Consider the following 24,284-nt stretch of genomic DNA (forward strand, 5'->3'; position numbering starts at 1 on the left):
TCTCTCACGGCAGATCATTTTGAGGACGAGAAAAATTTAAAATCTGGAATTCAGTTACGATGTTCTTGCGGTTTATGGCAGTTGGAGCCCCCAGATCCAGGAGCAGAACGCCTTGTTGTAACTTGGAGGCACTCAGGTCATTGAAGTTGTAAAAATGGCATCCACTTACCCGCCTATGTGGCTGAACCAATTCCTCCGATAAAAGATGATGGATTTTAGCGTCCGTCAAATCCTTTTTCGATGGGTTGTACTCCAGCTCTTGCAAATCGATATTCCACGTACTTGCATCCAACTGCGGATAACTCGAACTGTTCACAAGAAAGAACGATCATTTAGTGATCACCAGAAAGAAGCATGAGTCAGTTGCGCGGGTCACAGATTCATATTTCGATGCTAGATTCTTGAAGATAAGCTAAAAATAATATGATGGTCCAAACAGCAACTCTCGACTTTCAATATCAACCGAAGTGTCCCGCTTTGAAAAATTCGGTTTATGACATAAAAAATTAACGGAAAATATCTATAATATCTCTAAAAAAATAAACCGTTTATCGGAGAAAATTTGGCAACGCTGTGTTAACAGGACGTTTTTCTTTATCACGGCAGTTTTGCTAATAGTATAGCTATAAGTGCTCGCTCATTGGAAACACCAGACCAGCCTCCAAAATCTCACCGCACGTAGGACGGGTCGCGGTCGCCTTGCCCGCAAGAAAATCCATAACGCCTTCAACTGTTTGTGTATTCAACTGAGACGTATCCTGAACACGTATAATTGCATATTGCACCCTGGCGTTCTTATCGTTGTGTCTTGAAAGGGCCCCTTTCAAGACACAACGATCTGGTTTCCCCTATGGAGCTCATCGCGGAAACTAGATGATCTTTTTAGAAGCGAGGACCATGACGCGTCAGACTTGACTCCTGCGTCGCAAAAGCAAAAATAAGTGTTTTTTTCTCAAGACTTTGATATTATTCTTTCGCTGGAGAGAGGAGACACGGGAGAAAAAGCGAGCTACAAAGGACACGGATAAAGGAGCTGTCTCAAGGACTCATTTTGCGTGGGAATAATTAGCCTGTTCCGTTGCGGTATCGTGACTCGCTTTACGGAATCCGGAGTCGCTCGGCTGGCTCCGTGAGTTCCGAGCGGCGACAATCCACGTGAGCCGTTCACTCCGAGCCACTCTCCCTGGGATTTCCATTTCAGTGATTTTTTAAATTTTAAGTTCATCCCTCAATTGATCACCATGTTACAAGTAAAAGAATAATGTTACTTTCCACAATAAATCGCTACCTTAATACAAAGCCGTGCAAGGAAAAAACGCCGTAGAACATTCGGAGTCGCCAAATTTCCTTGATAAAACCTGTACATTTGACAAAATATCATGCATCATTTTCCATGAAATTTTCGCAATTAAATTCAAAAGGAAATTGCGTACAAATTAAGAGGCTTGGTTCTGAAATTTGAGAAAATAATAATCACAATTTTCCTAGTAATTTTGGTTTTTATCGGAGGAAACTTGGCAACGTCTGAGTTTCATACGGCGTTCTTCCTTAGCACGGCAGAATACAGCAAATATAGTTTCCTCAGTGCAACGAAAAGCGCTCAAGGAAAGTATTTCCTTGTGAAATCAATCCAATTTTTCTTAGTGCAGCTTTAAAGAAATCACTTTTCATGAGAGATGATTTACGGAAAGATGAGTAATATTTCAGAAACAGTCCAAGCTGCCAAGAGTCCCCCCCCCGTTCTAAAAGTTGTTATGAATACGGAAAATCTATACCAGGAAGAGTATGTGTCCTTTCCTTTTACAAATGAATGGTTCCGTTTTTTAATCAAGTCGAAGCTTGGGCTATAGTTTGCCTCTGCAGTTATTATCATTGCTCTCTGTTATTATTTAAAACTCTTTTGTTTGCCTCGCTGACTTACTCAACTGTGCAGTTTTTAATTGAAATTTTTACCCTCACCAGTGAGAAGTAATAAGATTAGGCGATTTCTCCGTTGCAATATCGGAATTATTAATGTCTCTACCCCTTCCCTCCAAAGAAACAACACTGATGGCGCACCTGCTGTTCAAATTGCCTGACGTGTAGTTCCTAAATATCGCAGACATGGACTCCGTGCCCGAAATATTTCCGATGGTGGAGGGGATTTTGCGCATGTAGTCCATAGCGTCTTTCATTGCAAGTTTAGAGTACGTTTCCAGGATTTTCGGTTCAGCACCTTGATGATTTCGGAGCAAATACGGTCGGATGAACTGGTTGTCAAATCTCTTAAACCTGAAACATTAAAATTGCGACAAGATATTTGTTTAAGTGAGATTTGTTTAGTGCATTATAAATAAATATACATATATATTCCCTGTAAGAACACAGTCATCAAATGAAAAATTCAAAAACACAACCTCGCTTCAAAGTAATTTCGTGGCCAGTGAAAAGGATCTTCATAACTTAACTTCATTTCGTGAGAAGTACCTAAATAATACATGCCATGGGAGAATTAGGCCGTGAATTTTAGGCTTAATTCTCTCTTAAATTTGTCCTAAAAACTAGCTTCATTGGCTAACTTTAATCAACGAATTGTTAGAAAAATTACAATAGGCCTCTAGGCAAGACACCTATGAATCTAATTCCCTTTGATCTGTGTTAAAAATAGAAAAATACTTGTTGATATCTCGTTGATGAGTCGATTACCGAACTTCTCCTTGTGTGAATCATTTCCTACTTTTGATTTTGAAGCGAAAACATGGGGCTTTCTCCTTGTTCAGGCCCTATTTAGAGGCCCATTGCGACTTATGTGGCATCGGATATTTTCCTCCATTTTTAAAATAAGGTTCAAGGTTTAAGGTTTATGGCTAAGAGTTATGGCTTAATTTAAGGTTTTCAAAATAGCTCTAGGCGATTATAAAGATTATGTTTCAAGTTCTCTTACCTGTCTCTTACATGATGATCACCGTGACGACCCAGAATGTCTTCAATACCCGTCATCATGTGATCCATTATCTAGAAATAATAATTACACAGTAAAAACGTTGGCATCAGTCGAAATCGGAACGTGCCTAAAAGCTACGCGAAAACCATATAGAGGTCGTCGTGAATTATGGGATGGGGTGGAGAAAACGAAATTACTGTGATGTATTATTTATGATATACGCGGACGAAAAAGAGGAGAAACGACGTGCTCGAAGGACACATTGCCTCTTCAGGTCACATTTCTCTTAAGGAATATCTCTTCGGCCTCAATAACTTCAAGATTATGGAAATTTCTTTCTAAACGTACTCTACAATTTTGATCGCATTTATCAAAAAGGGATCGGCTCGATTACAGTGTTTTCAAAACCGCGCGACATCTTTTCTGCATTAATTTATAGTATACTAGGGAGCTATGCCCCCTGGCCGCTACAAGCGCCGCGTACTGACACCTACAAACCTAAAGGGCTACTTCACGCATTGCGCAACGCTTGAAGTATCCCCTTAGGTTTGTAGGAGTCAGTACGCGTTTGGAGCTGGCAGCACGCCGCGGCGCAGCGTGCGATTAACTTGTCCAAGCGTCAAGCCCATACGCCAGGGTGTTAAAATGTAGGCAATTTGACATCAAAGTCGAAATTAGCGACTCAAAAAACATCTGTTAACAAACTCTCCTGATCTTCCAGTCATTATCCGACTTATTTCTTCCTATTCTTGAGTTTTGGACCATAGTACGCCGCGGGTAGTCGGCGGCTCATGAAATTCTCCCCTGTGCTCAACCGCACTTACTTCAATTTTCAGCTAAATTTGAAATTCCCGCCATTTTGCATTGTCGGGAATTTCAAATTTTGCCCCCCTTTCTAAGCTTTCTAGTCTCCTCTAATATAAAAAAACCTGAGTCATATTTTCAAAATCTGAATAAAATGGGCTCATTTAGAGACAATTGCCTGTTGATAGCCGCAAAAATCATGAAAATCGGCCCGGTAGAACGCTGGAACTAAGCGCTTATCAATTTAAGCGTAAATTTAGGAGGCCCCGGAACTTATACTATAGATGCTAGGGGTACGACCCATGACAGCTTCGCAGTCCAACCCTCTCGGTGCTTTGCGCCTGATCCGTCACGCAAATGGCTTTATATATCACAGAGGAAGATATGTACAGTAACATATTTAAACGCAGTTTTCCTTTGAAATTGACACTATTCTAGGAGAAAAGTAAAAGCTATTTGCTGGTCTAGGCATTTTTTGGACGAAGATGAGGATCGAATTTGAAAACACTCAAGTCGAGCAGGTTCTCTTCTATTAAATGTGTCCATTATTTAACAACAAGAAAACCCCCCTAAAATCCGGTACCAAAGTTCAAAAAGGTATAAGATTTCAGATAGCAAGTTACAACAAATTTGACATGTTTTCATTTACGTTTCATGTAATGATAATAATAATACTGAGTAGGTCAAATATATAAACTGAAGTTCAAGATGTCATAAAATAGAATATGATCTTGGAGAAATTTTTCTATTATTATCAGAAGGCACAATTTGGTGTATAAACGTCTTATCCATCTTATCCGCTTATATCGATGGTTAAACTCCAAAAACACTCATCTCAAAATACGGCGTAGTAATTTTCCGCTCTTCCCTTTTTCATTTTTTAAAAGAAAAAGGCTTGGTATTATTTATTAGTTAACATTTTCTGCAAGTTTTCGTTAACGTGTCACAATTCGACTGTGAAACTACTAGAAGTATCTCGTTCGCGGTGTTTGAAAATTTTATTTTTTTGACGGAGGACACATCAATATCATTCCTGAAATTTTCGCAGAGTCTTCTTCAAACAGAGAAACAAAAATCACAGGAGTTTTCAAGAGTTGCCGCTAAGTAAAGAATTTAAAAAATAAAATATGAAAGGAAGTCTGCAACGTCGCAAAGTGAGATGCGAGGTCTGGTGGTTTCACCGTCGAATTATCTCACACTACGAGTGTATAAAAGCATAAGAGTAGCGCCTAACACATAGCGAATAACGCTTGAGGCGCGAAGCGCTTCGGGGGGTTGTTCCACGAAGCGGTCAGGGGGCGTAGTCCCTTGGTTCCTTTACAGGTAAAAGCCAAAATTTTTGTTAGTTTATTCTTCATCATTGAAATATTAGCGAAGCTTTTGAGACGCTGTAATTGAGTTGCCTGTTCTCAGAATGTAGCCAGCGGTAATGGTATTAAATTTGTCGTTTAATTTTTAATTTAAGAAATTAGTAGTCCCACTACACAAAAAATTTTCTGAAACATTGTCAGTTATCCAGTGAGTCTCTTTGCCGAATAATGAATATCTGCGTGGGGCTTGAGGTAGAACTTAACATCTCTGAGAAAATCTTGAGAGCTTCAAAAAATAGAAGGATACACAAAGCCTTTGATTAAAACAGCCGGATAAAAAACAAAAGATGGAGCGTGGAAACATTAATCAAATGTCACAATCTGAGCCGAGAGAAACTCACCCTTTCATGGATCCTCTCGTTCATCGTTGGTTTCCGCTTCTTGGCTCTTTTAACATTTAAAACTTTGACTAAAGGCTTAATCGTTATACCCTGAAATCAAAATATAGACGGCACAATTGGTTACCATAGGCTCAAAAAATGCAGATATGGATGATGAATGTTGGGATCGAGTTTAACAGGAAAGAAGCCGGTTTTTAAGTAGAAAGCAAGGCGTCCGTTCTTAGGAAGAACAGCCACCCGTGTCAACCAAAAGGATCGCTCCATTTTCTCATAGTCTTTTTCGTTTACCGTTTTGTCTATAAATTTAAATAATCAGCCCGCAACACGGTTACATGAACCGAAAAGTACGATCGACATAGGACACCTTCCCATAGCTAATAGGACCGAACTTTTCTGTTGATGTAATTCTTGTGCCTATTTAAACAATTTTTAAGCGATTTCCTCTTTGATTTTTACAAGTTTTCTACATTTTCTTGTAGTCAATGTTATTGAGGCTATTTGAATTGAAAAAAAGTAACTATAGTCGTAAAGTAATTATAGTAACTATAGTAACTATAGTAACTATAGTAACTGTAGTAAACTATAGTTATACATACACAGGGTTTACGTGCAACATAATTCCATTCACTACAAATATGTCGAAACCTTCAACCATGCTGCCGTAAGAATATTATTAGTACGCTGCGCGCTGCCAAAAGTCGTCAAATATACCGTGAATTTATTCTATAATTTTTGTATATTTTCCTGCCACTTTTTTACAGAATTCTCACTCACAATTTAGTCCAAAAACGGCTGAAAATTAAAAAGGAAAATATTCATTACTTTTCCCTCAAAAATGAATATCTTGTCTAAAAAATTTTTAGAGCCTTGAGAGTTTGATACGGCGTTTCTTCTGGACACGGGACTATTGAAAAAGTAGTTTAAAATTTTGGGTAGACGTATCGAGTTACCTGTATGAAGACGGTGAAGTAAATGACGGCAATGGTCGTGGTAACGAAGATAGGCTGAAGTTTGACCCTCTTGGGGTCGATGAGAAGCACAAGCGCGAAGGCGACCGCGCCTCTTAGGCCACCGTAGGACATCACAAATTTATCTACTCTATTTAACTTATATAACCTAAAATGATTTACAAACGAAGTGAGCAGCACCACCCCTGTAACAAAAATCAAAATCGAGTTTAAGAACGAGGGCACCGCAACTCCACCGGGGAAAACCTTCCATAAGAGAGAAAAAAATGCAAAAGTATCAAGTTTTCAACAAATGGATGGAGCATTCGAGCACCATTGGAGCGACAAAATTTATACAGCGAATCCTCCACCTTCCATGAAATCTTACTCTACAAAATAAAAGTGCGTAAAAAATACTAAAAACGTAACATCGCGCATGTGTAGCGCGTAACGTATGCTGTTTTGTCTGAAATGACTTCATTTTTTTGCACACATACTTATCATAGATCTCATTTTTATATAATTAATACTAATTTTTCTGTTTTAGCTTAATCAATTAGTATATTTAAACTCCCTGGTAAAAATTGGCGATAGGAGCGGTAAAAATACCATAGGAGTTCTTATAGCCGACTGAAGAAGGCGGTAGAAAATCATATGAAAGGCAAAAAAATAAAATGAAATTCATCATGAAATCATATGAAAATCATATCTGGCTGTAGAAAGTGGAAAAATCATACGGCCGGGCTACACAAAGCGATAAAAAATTATCCAGCCGGGCTATAGTTCCTATCGCCTGGCTGTTGCTTTTTCGGCATCGGCTATAAAAGGCTATAAGAAATTGTGTAGAAATTCTTGTGCTTTTTAAATCCTTAAATTTGTACGGAATCACCTTAATATTTACAAAACGTACATTATATTTTCCTTTACTACATATTTTCTTTCATCAATTAAAATGAGAATAATCCATACAGAGTGTGCAAACATTTCAAAAGTCATGAGTTGAAAAACGCTGACTCAACGAGATTAAATATTAGAGCCTAACACAAAGCGGAGCGGCGGCGCACTGGCGCCTACAAACCTAACAGGGATACTTCACGCATTGCGCAATGCGTGAAGTATCCCAGTTAGGTTTGTAGGCGCCAATGCGCGTTCCGCGCTGGCTGCCCGCCCGCCGCGCCGCGCCGCAGCGTACCACGGCGCTTGAAGCAACTATTTCACACCAGAGGTATTGCACAGTATCATACGAAATTGAAGGCGCTCCAGCATATTAGGAATGGCAGGCATCCTTCAAAAGTACGGAACTTTCCTTGCAAAATAAATCAAGATACTACGGCCCAAAAAGAGAGCGGTTGTCCAAAAACTCACCAAGTCCTAGCATCCGTAATTAGTAACGTTTAGCATACACTTTATCGCCAGGCTGTTGCTTAATCGCTATCGGCTATTAAAGGCTATAAGAAATTGTGCTGCCGGCAATAAAAGCTATTGGAAATCTTACAGCCGGCTATAGGTCTATGGTATTTTGGAACACAGATTCTACTGCCAATTTTTACCAGGGCTAGATGAAACGAATTTTGAGGGGAAGTAGATTTCAAATATTCAGGCGCGCGTCACTGCTCTCTTGGGTAAACACAGAAGTGTACAAAAGGAGCAGAAAACCAAGGGGGAAAATAAAGCGTGCATGAATAATGTCGTAATGGAAAGAATGGGGACTTTACAAGCTTTTAAAAGTTTTTTAAGCGCTCCAGGGCTTCGCTTACGAGCCATGTGCACGCTCATTACGCGACATTTCCATACTCAATGAAAGTTGTTTGTTTGTGCCGTGGTTTGGGACTTTGAGGACCCATTAATTTTCACATTCTGCAGGTGCTTTCATTAGAAGCAAAAATGAAAAAAAAATCGTGATGTAGATCCGCCTTTTGTTTTCTCCGACATAACATCACCACGATTTGAATGAGAATAAACAGAATCAGTCTAACTAGGTACACCAAACTTTGATTAATTTTCCCTCTAGTTTCATTTATTCAATAATAAACGAATTAAAATTCTGACTTGGAATTGTGTGATCTTTATATCCAAGGAGAAATTCTAACGAAGTCTCAAGGCTTTATGTTTTTTGGTTCTCTGTTAAACAAAAAACATTTGAGAGGAAATTAGGCAATGTCAAATGTGATTAGGTGAAGTGTGATGTTTTGTATTTAATCAACATTCCTATGGCTGAAGTCGGAAAATTTGTACCTCCATAGCAACGTGTGAAAAACTTCAGTCACGAATTTATCTCCTTAAAAAAATTTAAAATTTAAAACTCACAGAACGTTTCAAGAAGTATAGTTGATTGTTTTTTTTTTTTTTTTTTTTTTTTTTTTTTTTTTTTTTTAATATATAGGTACTGAAAAAGCAAATATTCACAAGGTCATAATTGAAGATGCATATTTTTTGACTTAGCCATCTATTCATTCTAGTCATCTGAGAGATCAATTTGCGAGTTGGGCTTTACTTTTGCAATTCGGAACTATAATTTCTGGGGTGTCATTAAAAACACTTTACGTGCATAGGGAAACAAATGGTGCGTATACTGTTTCCAAACCGGGGCAGAGATTTTAATTCCTAGGTTGCAATAAGATGTCCAGTTATGGGCGTGACCAAGGTTAACTATCCTCACTGCAACTAATTAATGATGAGTACTTCCGAATGACGATGCCCATTACTAAGTTTACAAACTCTCACTTTTGTAGTCGTGCTTAATAAGCCCCAGAGTTTGAAACGTGAACCAAGAACAGGCGAGTGAAATCATTTTTACCGGCATCTCCTCCCTCAGTCCGTACCAACGTCAACTTGTTGTTCACGTAATGGGCTCTTGTGGAAGCTCTGCGAGTTATTTTCGCTAAGATATAAACCTGCAGCGCAATTACGTGCGCTATGCTTTACAAGGTTTGCATTCCTTTACTCAGTGTTCAAGTGAGCTCTATCGGTTTGGAAAATCAAGCTTTCAGAGGAAGACTAACATCTACCATCGCCTTCACTGCGGGCTCTCATAACTGTTCCTACGAACCACTTCTAAAAGGTATGTCCGAAGCGTCGGAACATTATAGGAACACTTAATCTCATAGATGCTCCAATTGCTCCACTAATTGTGCGAGTACGTAACTCACTCATTTAAGGAGTACTCGATACGGAATGCTCAAAATACGATAGGTCAAATTCATGTGAGTCAAGAGCAGAGAGTTAATCCAAGGACGGATTCAATCAAGATTAGCCTCTCAAATGTCAAAATTTCAACCGGAAACTATACACGTAGGAAAGGTTACCCTCTCTACGGTTACACAGCGGTTACACGATAGTAATATTACACACACAGGAATCTACGATAAAAAGAGACGTAAATTCTGGTGAGTATCTTGATGAGTACAGCACCCTGCTCACAGCTGGACTACATTTGAACTTCATTTTGCAATTCGGAACTACATATATAACTTCCAACCCACCTGTAAAAGCACTTATCTGGATAGAGAAACAAATGGTACATACGATGGTTTTAAACTGAGGCACAATTTATAGTTACTAATTGCAAAATGTAGTCCATTTTGCAATAAGGAGCTATTTCCTCTGGCTCAGCTGAGTAGTTCCCAATTTCAAATTGTAGTCCAGTTAGCATTGCCGTGTTCGCACAGTAACTTCAGGGTTAACGTGATAATAACGATGCGCTCATCATTACAGTCACCAACTGCCATGAGTTTGAATACTCGGTTTCTTTCTCTCTGTGTATGAGACTATGAAACACGCTGCTTTAATAAATTTCACGAAATTGGTTTTTAGGTTGTGAGTTTAAGTATGCTCACCAAGTTCCTTAGCAGAGGTATTTAAAGAATATAATACATATCATAAAAAACAGGCAACATGAAATGTTGTTGATCTGCCTCTCGTTAATGTCGTCCCATTATTTAATGGGTTTTCTAGCAAAAATTAATTAATTAAAATGTTGGCGGAAAGTATTTCGATAACGATGCAAGCAAGTATGAGGTAGCGAAGTCGCCCCAAAAAGTGTTATTTTCAAACATTTAGTTTCAGATATTTTAATTTTTCAAGCATAAATAGAAGCTGCCCTTGACTAATGTCAGGCTCTGGGAGCAGAGGGATACTCTGAAGGGACCTGACTGGGGGAGGGGGCTTAATCGGCAACATACCTAAGAAAATTTTAATCGAAAAACTTGCGGAGCAAACGTTTTTTGCGGATAATTAGGTTGACCCAAACTTGAAGTAATTACATTTTAATGCCATTTCGGCTAGCTTTCATAGAACAATGGAAAAATGATTGAAAAAATAATCGAGCTACACGCCAAAAATAAATGAAGCAAATAATATTTCAAACTACAAAGAGATGAGAAATATAATAATAATAAAAAATAATAATAAAATAATTTGTTTCCTGTAAGTTTTTTCGTATGCCTCATCTCTGTGTAGTTCGAAATATCATTTGTTTAATTTATTTTTGGCTTGCAGCTCGATTATTTTTTCAATCATTTTACCTTGAAGTAATTTTTAGATATTTACCAGACATGAAATGGGGAGGGAGATAAAACATTGAGAAAAAACCTGACGTCGTTTATGGACGCCCCCTGACGTGAGACGTGAATTATTTTAAAGGCAGAAAACAGCTGAAAATATCCATTAAATTTGGCAGCGACGTCGGAAAATCGATCGTCTCCCGTTAATGAGTTAGTATCTCGACGTAAGAGTCGCTCCGGTTCCAAAGAATTGAGGATCTTTTTAGGGCTGATTGCTCATGACTTGCCGAAGGAGAGGGAGAGGGAGAGAGGGGAGATGAGGCAGTGACGGATAAATGAAGCCCCGAGTCACTTACTTACGATCAAACTCGGAGAGAAATTTCACCGGGTCAACATGAACACCGCGAGGCCACGTTCTTTACAGCAGATACTGAAACTTACACTGCAGGGAATTTTATATTCCATTATTTACAATTTTTGTCGAATTTGAACTCTGCTGAATTTGATCAGCTTACTGCTGATGCGAGTCAATAAGCATGAGTTCATCCAGGATAAATTAGATTCTTTATGAGGTGACAAGTGCTGACTTGCCACTATGTCAGGTTTCAGGACATTTTGTCAACGATTTTTTGCCCGCGCACCTTTTTTGTCCAGTAGTTTACGCCTACACGTAAAAGAAGCAACAGTGACTTGGTCCAAGCGTTATATTTTAGTCGGTATGTAAAATTATATTGACAATATGGAAATGAGAAATTGAGAGAGAAGGAGCTGTTGTTATGGTTTCTCATTTTCTAAATGAAATGTTATTACTTTCTCCTTTTGAATCATCTTTTTAAATTGTCATTGGTGACTTTTTGGTTTTATTTCTATCCTTAAAATATTGAATGTACAATATACCTTACATATGTATAGGTACTTTTTTTTCTTTTTTCTTAACGAAATTATTACTTCATTTTGACAACATTTATATTTTTAAAACGTGACAAATATTTGTAAAACCTTTTCCAAGCGACATGAATCTCAATGAGCCGCAGTTGTGCTGACAGAAACTGCAAAAATGAAGAAAAGAGGAAAAAACCCAAGAAGCACGCAACCTTTAATTTTAACCCATTTGTACATCGATCTTTTCAAATCAAATGCGTCAAATTTTGAGCGTTTCGTTGCGCGTACACCTCGCTGCAGCACAATAAAAGCACAAAATGTAAAAGAAAAAATTAAAGTGCTTTGGAAATCATTAAATTTGACACGGAACCACCAATATTTAAAAACACACATTAAATTATCCTCCTTTGATAAATTTATACATATTTTTCCCACATCAATTTAAATGAGAATAATCGATGCAGAGTGTGCTAACATTTCAAAATCATGAGTTAAAAAACGCTGACTATGCGAGTATAAATATTAAAGCCGAACAGAGCGGAGCGGCGTGCTGCCAGCGCGAGAGGCTCACTGGCGCCTACAAACCTAAGTGGATACTCCTCGCATTGCACAATGCTTGAAGTATCCACTTAGGTTTGTAGGCGCCGATGCGCGTTCCGCGCTGGCCGCCGGCCACCCGTGAGGCGGCGCCTGAAGCAACTATTTCACAACAGAGGTGTTGCACAGTATTATACGAAATTGAACGTATTAAGAATGACAGGCATCCTTTAAAAGTACAGATCTTTCCTCGCAAAATAAATCAAGATACTTATCGTACACAGGAAAAATCTAAGAGCCTTTAGATGAGGCAAATATAGAGGTTTATCCGATTCAGGTATAACAAGGTGGGAATTTCTTGAAAGATAATTAAGTCCTGTTACGCCAAAGAGGTGTAGAGAGTTGTAGTGTATTTTGTCTCATGGAATTGACGCTCCCCCATTTTTACCAAAACGCTCAACTATATATTATTCTCCGTCGAACCAAAGAGACAAAACAAAAAATCAAGCAAACCCTCATTCCTCCAAGACATTATATATTTTCATCCAAAAACGTCGTGAGCAATTGTCGTTTGTATTTACATGTGGGCCAATTAACTTTGGGTCTCAACTGGCACGTGGACCAAAACTCCCGTGCCGAAAAAACGCGTGGACGTATGTTACTGGAAAAAACAGGTGCGCGGACAAAAAATCGTTGACGAAATGTCCTATAACCCTATGTCAAGTTTTGTCGGGGGTCATAATTGACTTGGTTTGAAAACTAAAATAACCATGTATACCTATATCTCAACGCATACTAAAATGTAGGATTTGGAGAGTTTATGTATGTTTATCCTATTCTTGCCAAATGCTTATCACTCCAGTAATTCTCCATGTTAACTTCTATGTACATTTGCACAAGTAAGTAAGAACACATAATTATTCATTGATTTTAAAGCGCGCGCTTCCTTTTATTAAAACGAACGTAAAGAACTCTCTTTGGTATGGCATTTTTCATTGATATACTTTGCGATTTGTCGCCATTAATTTCATGCTCAATTTTGATAGGTGCGGGTAACCCTAACTCGGCGTCGCAGTCGGAAGTATTTTTCTGTAGTATCCGTCAGACCTTATGAGGCCAAATACGCAGAAAATGATGGAATCTTAATATCTAATTTGAAAAATAGAATGAAATTGTGAATCAACCACTGTACTAATTGCGAGGGGCGTTGGTTCATTTGAAAGGTGTTGTTCTCAATGCTTCGGGAAAACTATAAATTATTTTCTGGGGTTCGTCCCCGATTTTTAAATCCCTAAAAACTCATAAATTGGATGAGGGGAAGTGGGGGTTTTTTGTTTTTTGTTTTTCGGAAAAGTTTTGTTGCTACGCATCTTACTTTACTGTTTGCTGTCTTTTTATCAGCTGTTTTCATTCAACAATCATCATTAAGTGAGGTTACTTCCAACACTCAACTGCCATCAACTTACATTTTTCTTTTCCCGCGTTTTTTTTTTTACGGTTTTTCATGATTGGTTCCATCTTTTTCCTATTGCCAATTTTTCCTCATTAAGTCAATAACCTCCAAGTTTTTTTTCTCATTTCCGATCAGAACTTTTCACGCTGTTTCTTTTCAATGTGTATAAATATGTTTATTATTAATTTCCATTTTCATTTCATCCTTTTTCTTCTGATTTATTTTTTTTTAATTTAAAAATTGAACTTTTCAGTTATGATTTTGTTAAAATAATAATAATTTTTACTAATTTTAATTTTAAATTTAACAGTTGTTATGAGTGAAGTTTTCCAGAATTCTTCGCATGTTCGTTTAGTGAAGCAAGAACTTAACTCTGTTATTAGTATAGAAAATCAAAGTTTCATTTCTTCATTTCGGAAGTATAAAATTGATAATCAGAACTTTGATGAAAATTTTGTTACCAAATTTTCAGTCGGTTCAATGAATATAATTTGTCATCATTGTGATGCTCGCCATTTTCAGGGTGAAAAATAATTAGACCCGATTCAAAGACAAAACAGAAAATTAATGAAAATAAATAAAAAAAAAAAAACATGTGAAAGTGAAAAGTGTACAGGAAAAATAAGGGGCTGCGAAGCAGCCCCATAAGCCCCTAGTTACATTTTAAACGAAACTTGCATCAAAGGTAATAAACCAAACTATATCTTACAGTACCAACTATTTCTGTCTCATCCATAAAATTATACATCTGTTTGGGGATTGTAATGGCACTTATGTATTCGGTTTCTAAAATGAGCCAGAAACAGTGATCTCTTATTGCCAAATGTAGTCCAATTGTAGTAATAGATTTATAGCCCTAGGATTAGTCGATAGTTTCTACAAGGTTGTAAAATATCTCTTTGACAAATTCATTCGAGTTGTCTACCTTGAGTTAAAATCCACGAGAGAAGAATACCGCCAATACGAATACATAAAAACGTTAGGAAGAAAAATTAGATGCTGCGACGGAGAGACACATGCAGGATCAAGACACAAAGCTGTGTGGCTCTCACATGCGTGCGGTATAATTTTGAGATTCGTAATGCCCATTGCTCAGAACTAATGTGTTTGGTTTTTCTTCGTCCTCATATTGGAATTCCAACCAGAGAAAACTTCCAGCGAGAAGAAAGCAACGATACAATTTCACCGAGTTGCCCTTTTCAAAGCCTCCGCCGGGAACTTTTTTCCCTGGGGCACTATGACTTAAACTTCGTGGCAGTATTTAGACACTCCTCTGGTTGTCTAAATGTCCAACACTCTACTGCGGGTCCATTATCGAAAAATCCTCATGGATCGACACTATTGCTAAGCTGAGGATTTATTGATGAAAGCCATTCGATAAAGTTTCAAGGATCCAGACTCTATCCTATAGCCTGTATCACACTATCAAAGCTGACCATCAAAAAATCGAGGTCAGGCGTTGTAATTGGCTTATTCGATGACTTTGACCAATCACAGCACTTGACCTTGATATTTTGATGGTTAGTTTTGATAGTGTGACACAGGCAATTGCCGCTACTCGCATTCGAGCGATCTCATTGCAATGATACCACTATACCAACGCCTAGGAGCGCGTCTTGCATACCCTATTAATTGAAGGCGGACAGGAATCTACTTGTCGCTGAAGCAGCTGCGTTCTGCATTCCTGCCATGCCCCCACTTCGATGCCGCTGATAGAATATTCTTTTTTCCTTGTAACCTCCCTTATTTGCCACATCTCTGCAGTATGCTCTATGAGAATATTTACCTCGCCATCTCCGAGAAGAGGCACTTTCTGTGCCTTAAGCGCGCCTCGAACCAGCCTGATTTTTGAATGAACGAAATGAGTGCCTCAATATACGTTTTCGCATTAAGATTTCATGTAGATTACGGTGGAAATATTGAATATTTTTAAATGTAATAAAAAACATGATTCAGTTTGGAGCAAACAGGGGTTTTTCCTCGAAGCTCTCTCGCAAATAGACTTGTTGCGCGGTTGTTCCAAGTGGAAATTACATTACACCAGAGAAGTAACTGTAGGAAAATTTAAAACGCTTAACTGCCTCAGTCTTTCACTGAAGCCTTGTGTAGTTTTGGCAAGTTCTCTTTTCCAGGACTGCCTTCATACTACTTCCCCGTTCCATCTAATTTAGTTTGCATCTCCCTCCTAAAATACTTCGGCGGTCCTGACCTATTGCACGTATACATTCTTACACAATTTGCTATAAAAATGGATGTCTTTTGTTCAAATGCGTCAATTTTTTTCTTCTTCTTCTTGTGGATGAACATTTGGACGGATTTAACAAGAATCAGAGAAAAAAGGAGACCCTTGAGAGCAATCTTAGCAATGATGAAAGCTTTTACTTACAGGACTTTAACATTTAACCGTTGACCTACCTATTAGACGGATGGTTAAAACTGCCGTGCTAAGGATAAACGCCGTATGAACGTTCGAGAGTTGCCAAATTTCCCCGAGTAGAACATGTATTTTTGAAGAAAGTTATGCGTATTCTTCCTTGAAATTTTCCGATTCTTTAGATTTTATTGGGAACAAAATCGTCTGAAAAATTGGAAGAAAAATATTCACAATCTTCCCAGTAAATTTGTCGGTTATTATAGGAAATGTGGCAACGCCTGAAGGCTCATACGACGTTTTTCCTTAGCACGGCAGAAAACGTGTTGAGCATTTCGTCTTTCAAGTTTACTGGCAAAATCACTGACGTGTCTATGCTCTCTCGATCCAGGTAGGTATACTCTAGTTAAACCTGTTCATTTTTTCAACAAAAACTTGATGAGCTTTGAGATGAAGTCAAAGTGTTTTTGCATTTGAAGAGAGAGCTCGGTTTCCAAATCCGCGAAGTTGAACTCAACACGGCAACGGAGCTTTGGTCCTCGCAAAGGGCACATCAATGAAACATCTGCCGGTTTAAATAATGGCCGAGTGATTAATAGCACCCATGTTGCCGCCCCCTACGGCTCCCCCGTCGATGGGCATGAAACGCTCGCCGTTAAAAAGTTGGAGTTCCAATTAAAAGTGGTACCACCCCCAGCTTTCGCCTCGCACCCGAGCCGCTTATTTTACTCCCTCTCAAGATGATGCGGATGACAGCAATCGTGAATCACACAACTTTAGGGAGGAGCTCAAAGCCTGTCTTCAGGAATTACATGGGCTGTAAAGTGTCTCGCTATGAAAAAGCACTGTATGTAACATAGTCGGACCCAGACACCTCAAAGGGGGGGGGGGGTTGGCTACCCCAGAAAATGTTCGCAATTTTAAAGCATCTAACGTGCAGATTTAGTCAATTTTTCAAGAATAAGTAACCCAAACGAGGGGCTTGGACAGGGTGTCCAGGTTTTTTTTTCGTGTTGGGCAATCCTGATGAAATCCTAATTTTTGACTGCTAAATCCTAATTTCTTAATTTGTCCAAATTCTGATTTTTTGTGGAGAAAAATTAAAATTTCTTCACAAGCGTACGCGAAAGCAGAACTCTAGAATTAAGTGCTAAAAGGACTTTTCTCAAATCCTGATTTTACGACCCATTTTTCCTCAAATCCTGATGAAATCGGGATAAAATTCTGATTGACCTCAAATCCTGATAGAATCGGGAAAATCCTGATACTAGACACCCTGTTGGAGGACAAGGCGCATAAGTGCAGTTTTTGAAAATATTGAGCTACTAATAAGTCCAAATAGAGCTAGTCTTAATGCGAATTCTGTGAAAAATTTGCTCCAAAATTCCAATTTTAAAGCATCAAAGCATCAAGTCAGTTTGAACTTCCTTTTTGCCATAAGGATTTATGTACTTTCAAAACTTTAAACCGGTATTTCTCAAAATAGCAACGACTGCACGTATGCCTTTTTTCCTCCAAGCCCCTTAAATGGACGTATCTATCAAACAGAACTATGTGCATTATGACGTGAGCTCTGTTATGCATGTATTCTCATGGGTCTCAGGGCTCATCCACTTGTGGTAGGTAAAGACTCAAAGACCTAAAAAAAACGTACACGTTGTTAGTTATGTGCGCTCGATGATTAAAATTAGAAAACTTAACAATACGACAAATTTAAAGGATTTTAATTTTCATCACAGAGAAAAAACCTCAGGTTAGAAGGACTGAACTTTAGTTCATATGGAACGCTTAGTGTTTCGATCCAGGTAACCAAAGTTTTCAGCCCTGGGAACCGAGCTTCAGTTCAGATTACTGAAGTCTTTAGATAGAATAATGGCAAGTTGGCAACATTGTTTTTTCTTCTTTTAAATTTATGATAGACAATCGATTTAAGGTAAATACTCCTGACGATTCCACCGTTCTCATCTTATTATCGATCCAGGTATAAAATCTGCAAAATAGAGGAGAGATGAAACTTTCGTAAAATAATATCCTTCGAAGCGTGGAAAAGTTACGCTCGGAGCAGAACGCATCAATCAAAGTTTGTAAATTATTTGTCTCCGCACGACTGCGCTCGGCTACACCATCCACTCGATGAGTTCTCAAATTGAAATGAAATTTTCCTCCCGTCGGCGTCTGTGTGAGTGAGATAAAAAAAACCGTCGCAGATTCCTAATTTACGGTTCACACCTCTTCTTGTGAAGGGAAATTCTAGACCTGGATTGCCAAACTTTACGAGGTATTAAAGTGACAATATTGCGGAGGAAAAGGCTGAAAATTTGTAGGTATAATTTCTCTTGGAACAAATCTGGTACTGGTAGAGACAATTCATATTTCAGAGATCCCGCACTAAAAATCTAAGCAACCTAATCGAGTGAGGCAAAAGTTATACTCGGAGTTGAACTCAACTTTTCTCCTCATGATGATTGATGAGCAAACAATCAAATAGAATTGGCCCAATAATGCTGCCGTGCTAAGGAAGAAGGTCGTATGAGCCATCAGGCGTTGTCGAATTTCCTTCAAAAACAACGAATTTTCAGAAGAATTTGTGAATATTTCTTCTCCAAGTTTTCAGATAATTTTGTTCGCAGTTTCACCTTAAGCTCCTGGAAATTTCAAGGAAAACTATTCATAACTTTCAGCAAAAATAAACATTTTATCGAAGGAAATTTGACAACTCCCGAATGTTCATACGGCATTTTTCCCAAGATAAGCACTTTGCTAGGCGATTTTTTACAAATTATGTCAGGATTGCGAAACCAATTGCTTAACTCTTCGGTCATTCTGAGCGATGGCTTCCGGAAGTTACTGTTATACTGACAGGAAAATACCACCTCGGGGTCTTTGAAAAACATTGTACCCGGACACTGAGCTCTCACTGAGCTATACTGAGCTATATACTGAGTTCAGCCCCACGTAAAACTTTAAGTCCTTCTAAAAATCAATCGTGGCTCATAAGTAAAACACTACACTGGCATTGGTCTTCCTTAGAGCCAGTGTGTTCTTCATTGGGACTGATTTCAGTCGGCGACTAACGCTAAAAACAGCCTTCATAAGCTTATTAAGAACTTATGTCAGAGTATAAGATAAGTTATACGTACAAGACCTTCTCATTCGTTTTGAGACATCAATAAAAACCATCGAGTGAACGAGCCGGAGGGAAAGGGGTGCATAAGACGCGTTTGCTCGTGTAGAACACTTTTTTTGCGAAAGCTCCGTCAACACTACTAGCAAAAGTTCACGGAACTTTGCTCAAAAATTAAGCTCCGTAAACCTATCTCTACGTGTGGACAACGAAACATTTATACATTGATGAAAAATGAACGAAATAATTGTGAAAGAACAAACATAAATGTGGGTCAATAATTTTAACTTCTGCTTCTGCTTCCGCGCGCGCCACGCTGACTGCACTCTGTTTGGTGCAATGCGTGAAGTATTCATGCAGTCTTGTAGGCGCATGCGTCTCACGCCGACCGCTGCTAATCGCACTGTGTTTGACGCAATGCGTGAAGTATTCATGCAGTCTTGTAGGCGCTATGCGTTTCAAGCCGACCGCCGCCGCCCCGCTACCGAGTCCCTGAAAATATGTTTGATATTTATCAAATTTTTCACAACTTTGTGAAATTTCATGAAATATTTCCCGGAAATTTTCAATATTCCATATTTTTCATTTCATCCGTGCAACCCTGCCTCCCCTCTACGTGCGATACGTAATAATTGAACGGTCCCTGGAGTGCGAAAATGTATTTAATTGACACTTTGCTTTCTCTGTTTCTAGAAAATGCGCAAAGTTTTAAGATACTTTTCCAATGAAGAAGCAGAACCCTAAAGCTAGTCCGTTGCTCTTGCGTAGGCCATTGAACCACACACTTCCTCGGTGAAATGGAGAGGCGTTTGCAGGGGGTTGAAAAACTTTTAAAAAGCAATTTCCGTCGCGCGCAGCAACATCTGGTGGGACGGCGCGGCGTCAGGTTTGAAGCCACGGTTACACAAGCAGTGTCCGACGCAAACGCAAAAGTGGTCGCGGGAAATCAACCGCGCAACTAGGTTCAATTGGACTGCATTTTGCAATTTGGACCTATAAACTCCGGCCCGGTTTAAAAACAACGTATGTGCCATTAGTTTCCTTATGCACATAAGTGTTTTTTCGGATGAGCCAGAATTTATAGGTCCAAATTGCAAAATGCAGTCCAATTATTCCAACCCTGCCGGTTGTCCTTTACGAAGATTCGCGCATCCCCGACTACTAACGGTAACCGATAGGTTTAAATTACCAATGAGAAAATCGATATGGTTGAAAATCACTGCACCGATAAGCTTAAAATGGAGATGTTGCATGTGTGAGGACTTTGCGATTTGACTATTGATTCTTATGTAAAAGTTCGCGAGAAACACAATGGTGCCACTGTTTTTTACTGAAATTAACTCCCAAGTTCAAAAAAAGCTCTCAAGTTGAGGCCAAAATGGAGAGGATATCCCACGGTATCCTGAGAGTTCACAGCTACATCAAGACAAACTCTCCATGCAAAGGTAGGGAGCAAATACATTAGCAGGGTTGCCGTGTTTTCAGTTTCAGAGTCCCCAAATAAAGTGGCAGTCCAGTTAATGTACTTGCCCCCTGTCTTTGCATGGAGAGTTTGTTTTGATGTAGAGGTGGACTCTCAGGGTAGGGTGGGATATCCCCTCCATTTTGGCCTCAACTTTGAGAGCTTTTTTTTAGCTTGGGAGTTGATTTCAGAAAAAACCAGTGGCACCATAGTGTTTCTCGCAAACTTTTACATGAGAATCAATGGTCAAATCGCAAATTCCTCACACATGCAACATTATCCATTACCAATGAAAAAATCGATGTGGTTGAAAATCACTGCACCGATAGGTAAGTTTAAAACTACAGCTCCGCTGCTCAGTCAACTTCACGTCGCTATCCGTCAGTGGAAGGGTAGCTTTTTTCGTCCATTCGATAATTGGCAGGTTCTGCGTGACGTCACACGACTCGCCTGCTACAGTGATAGATGACGTCCTGCCTCCCGATCACGGGCTGAATAAATGGACGTGTTAATTAACGTTCGGGAAAAAATTAACGTCGCGCGATTTCAGTCCAAAGTGTGGTGATTAATCAGTCACACTAAAATTTTCGTTCGATTGCTAATTATTCGTATACAACGGTAATTTTTAGTTAACAGGACTCTCCTCAAATTAACACAGACAAATATATCTGATTGTTGAGTAAGCGCGTTTCAGATGTTGAAAGTGAGCGTAAAAAAATACCATCTATCAAATTACAGGTTTTTGTGTCGGAGCGAGGGGGTTGTCGGTCTCAATTTCCTGTGAAGTTTAATTAACTTTTTTTCAATCACTCTGTGCACTCAATTATCTCCTTCACTTTCGTGCAACGCTTATTCATATCGATTCGTTTCATCATTCAGAGACCTAAACACCGACCTAGCACAGGCATCCGCTAAAGCTATCATTTGGAAAATATTCAAAAGGAAACAACCCACATCGAGTCTATTTCGAGGTATCTGAGGTCAAAGTGAAAAGTCCCGCCTACGGACGCAGCCTTGGAGTATTATACATATAAATTTTGGTTTTTTACTCGATTGAAATACTCTCAGATTCAAGATATTTTACACGCGGAAAAGTTTTCTCGAAAAGGGAGTTTCCTCTGTTTATTATCTTATGTAAGCGATCGAACTTTATTGGAACCGGTTTTATACTCACTCTTACGACCACTCTCGGACAAGTATCGACAATTTTACTAATATAAGCTTGCTATTCGATTATTTTATTTTATTTTGATCTTAACTATATTGAGCCAAACTGGATGTTGGGTGGTTTTTTTGTGACTCCGTGAAACCGTGGTTGACACAACGCTGCAACCCTTGATGGAAATTATATGGAGGCATCTGATTGAATGAAATGTTGCAATAAGTGCTCACACCATTCTTATATGGTGAGCGCACAAATTAGATGAGAAGGGTGGATGTTGAAAAAACATCAATAAAACGTGATTTTTGGAAAGCTTTTTCAAAAATTCTTCAAAAAAATTGGAAAAATGATTCTAAAGTAAAATAGTAAAATTCTAGTAAAATTTACGTAAAAATATATTATTTCCAAAAAGATTCTGTAACATTTGTCCAAAAATTGGGTTAAAGAACTACTTACGATAAAAATTTTACCGGATTTTTTTGAACAATTTTTTATTGAAATTTTACCTCTCGTAAATTTTCATTGACAAAAATATCCAAAAAGGGTTTCCTGAAATATATATTTGTCTCTTTAAAATTCACTAGTTTCCTAAGGATCTTTTTAACAAGCGTTGTTCTTAGGGAGGGATGGGGAGCGGTTCTCTCTTTCAAATACACTGCCACTGGCTGTCACAACCACGCCACGCGGCAACTTCGCAGCAGATCACCAATTCATGCATTTATAAACACACACATTCTTGAGATCGACTTTTCGAGGAGCGGGTACTAGGTCGTCGCTGGAGTTCAATTTCAAAGGGATCGTTTGGAAGCTAGTCACGATACGCTATACGTGGTATCACTTCGATTGTCCTCCACGTAATTATAGCTTATCAAACCCACGTTTTCGGCGAAATGTACCCGGAGTCCACGAGTTCTAACGATACCCGAAAATCACGCGCTGATATCAAACGACAAAAGGAGATGAAAGAGGTTGTACACGTGTTTCCAGGGACTGGACATCGTGATGGTGTTTGATTGTGACTACGCGCGCCTGCTGGGTAAATTATCTTTAATTTGAAAGTCGAATTTCTGAAAAGAAGGAGGTATGCGACGGAGGCGTTCTTATAGGGCCATATTTGTTGTCGTTCTTTAAAAATCACGTGATTACATACACACTGTGGAGACTATACAAAGACGAGGAGATCTGGTTCGCCTTCAGTTTTGTCTTTATGCAATGAGAACAACTCCTGAGCACGAATAGTTGTATAAAAAGGTAAGTAATAGACTAACCAACGGTAACCCACGAGAGATCCTAGAGTTTGTCCATCACTTTCCTCCAGTCTGGAGGAACCACCAGTCTCAACCAATGAGATCGCTCCATTTTCCCTATGTCCTCTTTGTTTATCACTTTCTCTATCAATTGGACGTATTTACATAATTGAACAGTACTATGTGCAGAGGGAAAGATGGGGTGTGCTCGTTGGTGCTCGGGCCATAAGAATGAATGGGAAACATAAAGCGCCAGTGACGGCAGCGGCAACGACGATCGGGGCGGCCTGTAACTCATGAGCCCTGTCCACAAGGCTCCAGATACATGCCCACGGCTCATGAGTGCCGCACTTAGTTGGCTCACAGTTCCGTTTGCTGAATTGGAGCAGCGGGATTTCACGTTCTGTCAAACGGAACTATGTGCAGACTCCATGAGCCGTAGGCATGGGACAAGAGCCTTGTGGACAGGGCTCATGAGTTACAGGCCGCCCCGATCGTCGTTTCTCTCATCGTTGCCGCTGACGTCACTGGCGTTTTATATTTCCAATTCCTTCCTATGGCCCGAGCACACCCCATCTTTCCTTCTGCACATGGTTCTGTTTGATAGAAATACGTCCAATTTTAATAATCAGGCAGCAGGATCTAGCGTCCGAGTTTGCTTCGTGTGGCTCGCGAAAAGGCGTCTATGGATTATCCGGTTTGGAAATTGGATTTCCTTCGGAGATGAGGGCTCACGGACACAGGACACGGACACGGACACGGACACGGACGCGTGAAGCGCCTCAATCACTCGACCCGCGCCTCCGTCCTCCGTATCCCGTAAGCCCCGAGTTGGAGTTGAGCTTGCCCTAGTTTCGGGGCACCCGCCTCACCCGTCTGCGGTCTGGCATCGCAAATCAAAGACATCGGCATCACACTTCCATCATCTATCATCGACAGTGTTGCACTATTCTCCCGTGCGAGGGAACGCCGCTGCTTGACCCTTCAGACGTTGCCGAATTTACATTGAAAAATACGAATTTTCAAGAAAGTTTGTGGATATTTCTCCTCCGATTTTTCTCAAACTTATATTCGCAGTTTACTTTGTTGTCTCTTAATATTTCAAGGAAAAATATTCATAATTATTTAAGAGGTAAAATTTCATCGGAGCACATTTTAC

General features: G+C 39.3%; 1 protein-coding gene across 1 annotated transcript in view; it reads right to left on the minus strand.

The window, feature by feature from the left end:
- Nucleotides 1-24,284, minus strand: part of Nhe2 (Na[+]/H[+] hydrogen exchanger 2) — a 100,846-nt gene that overhangs the window by 19,623 nt on the left and 56,939 nt on the right. The window contains 5 exon segments of the mRNA XM_019052378.2: nucleotides 170-308; nucleotides 2,059-2,271; nucleotides 2,924-2,994; nucleotides 5,439-5,528; nucleotides 6,389-6,591. Coding sequence (XP_018907923.2) covers nucleotides 170-308; nucleotides 2,059-2,271; nucleotides 2,924-2,994; nucleotides 5,439-5,528; nucleotides 6,389-6,591 — 716 coding nt within the window.

Source organism: Bemisia tabaci, chromosome 4 (genome assembly GCF_918797505.1).
Source record: "Bemisia tabaci chromosome 4, PGI_BMITA_v3".
Taxonomy (NCBI): domain Eukaryota; kingdom Metazoa; phylum Arthropoda; class Insecta; order Hemiptera; family Aleyrodidae; genus Bemisia; species Bemisia tabaci.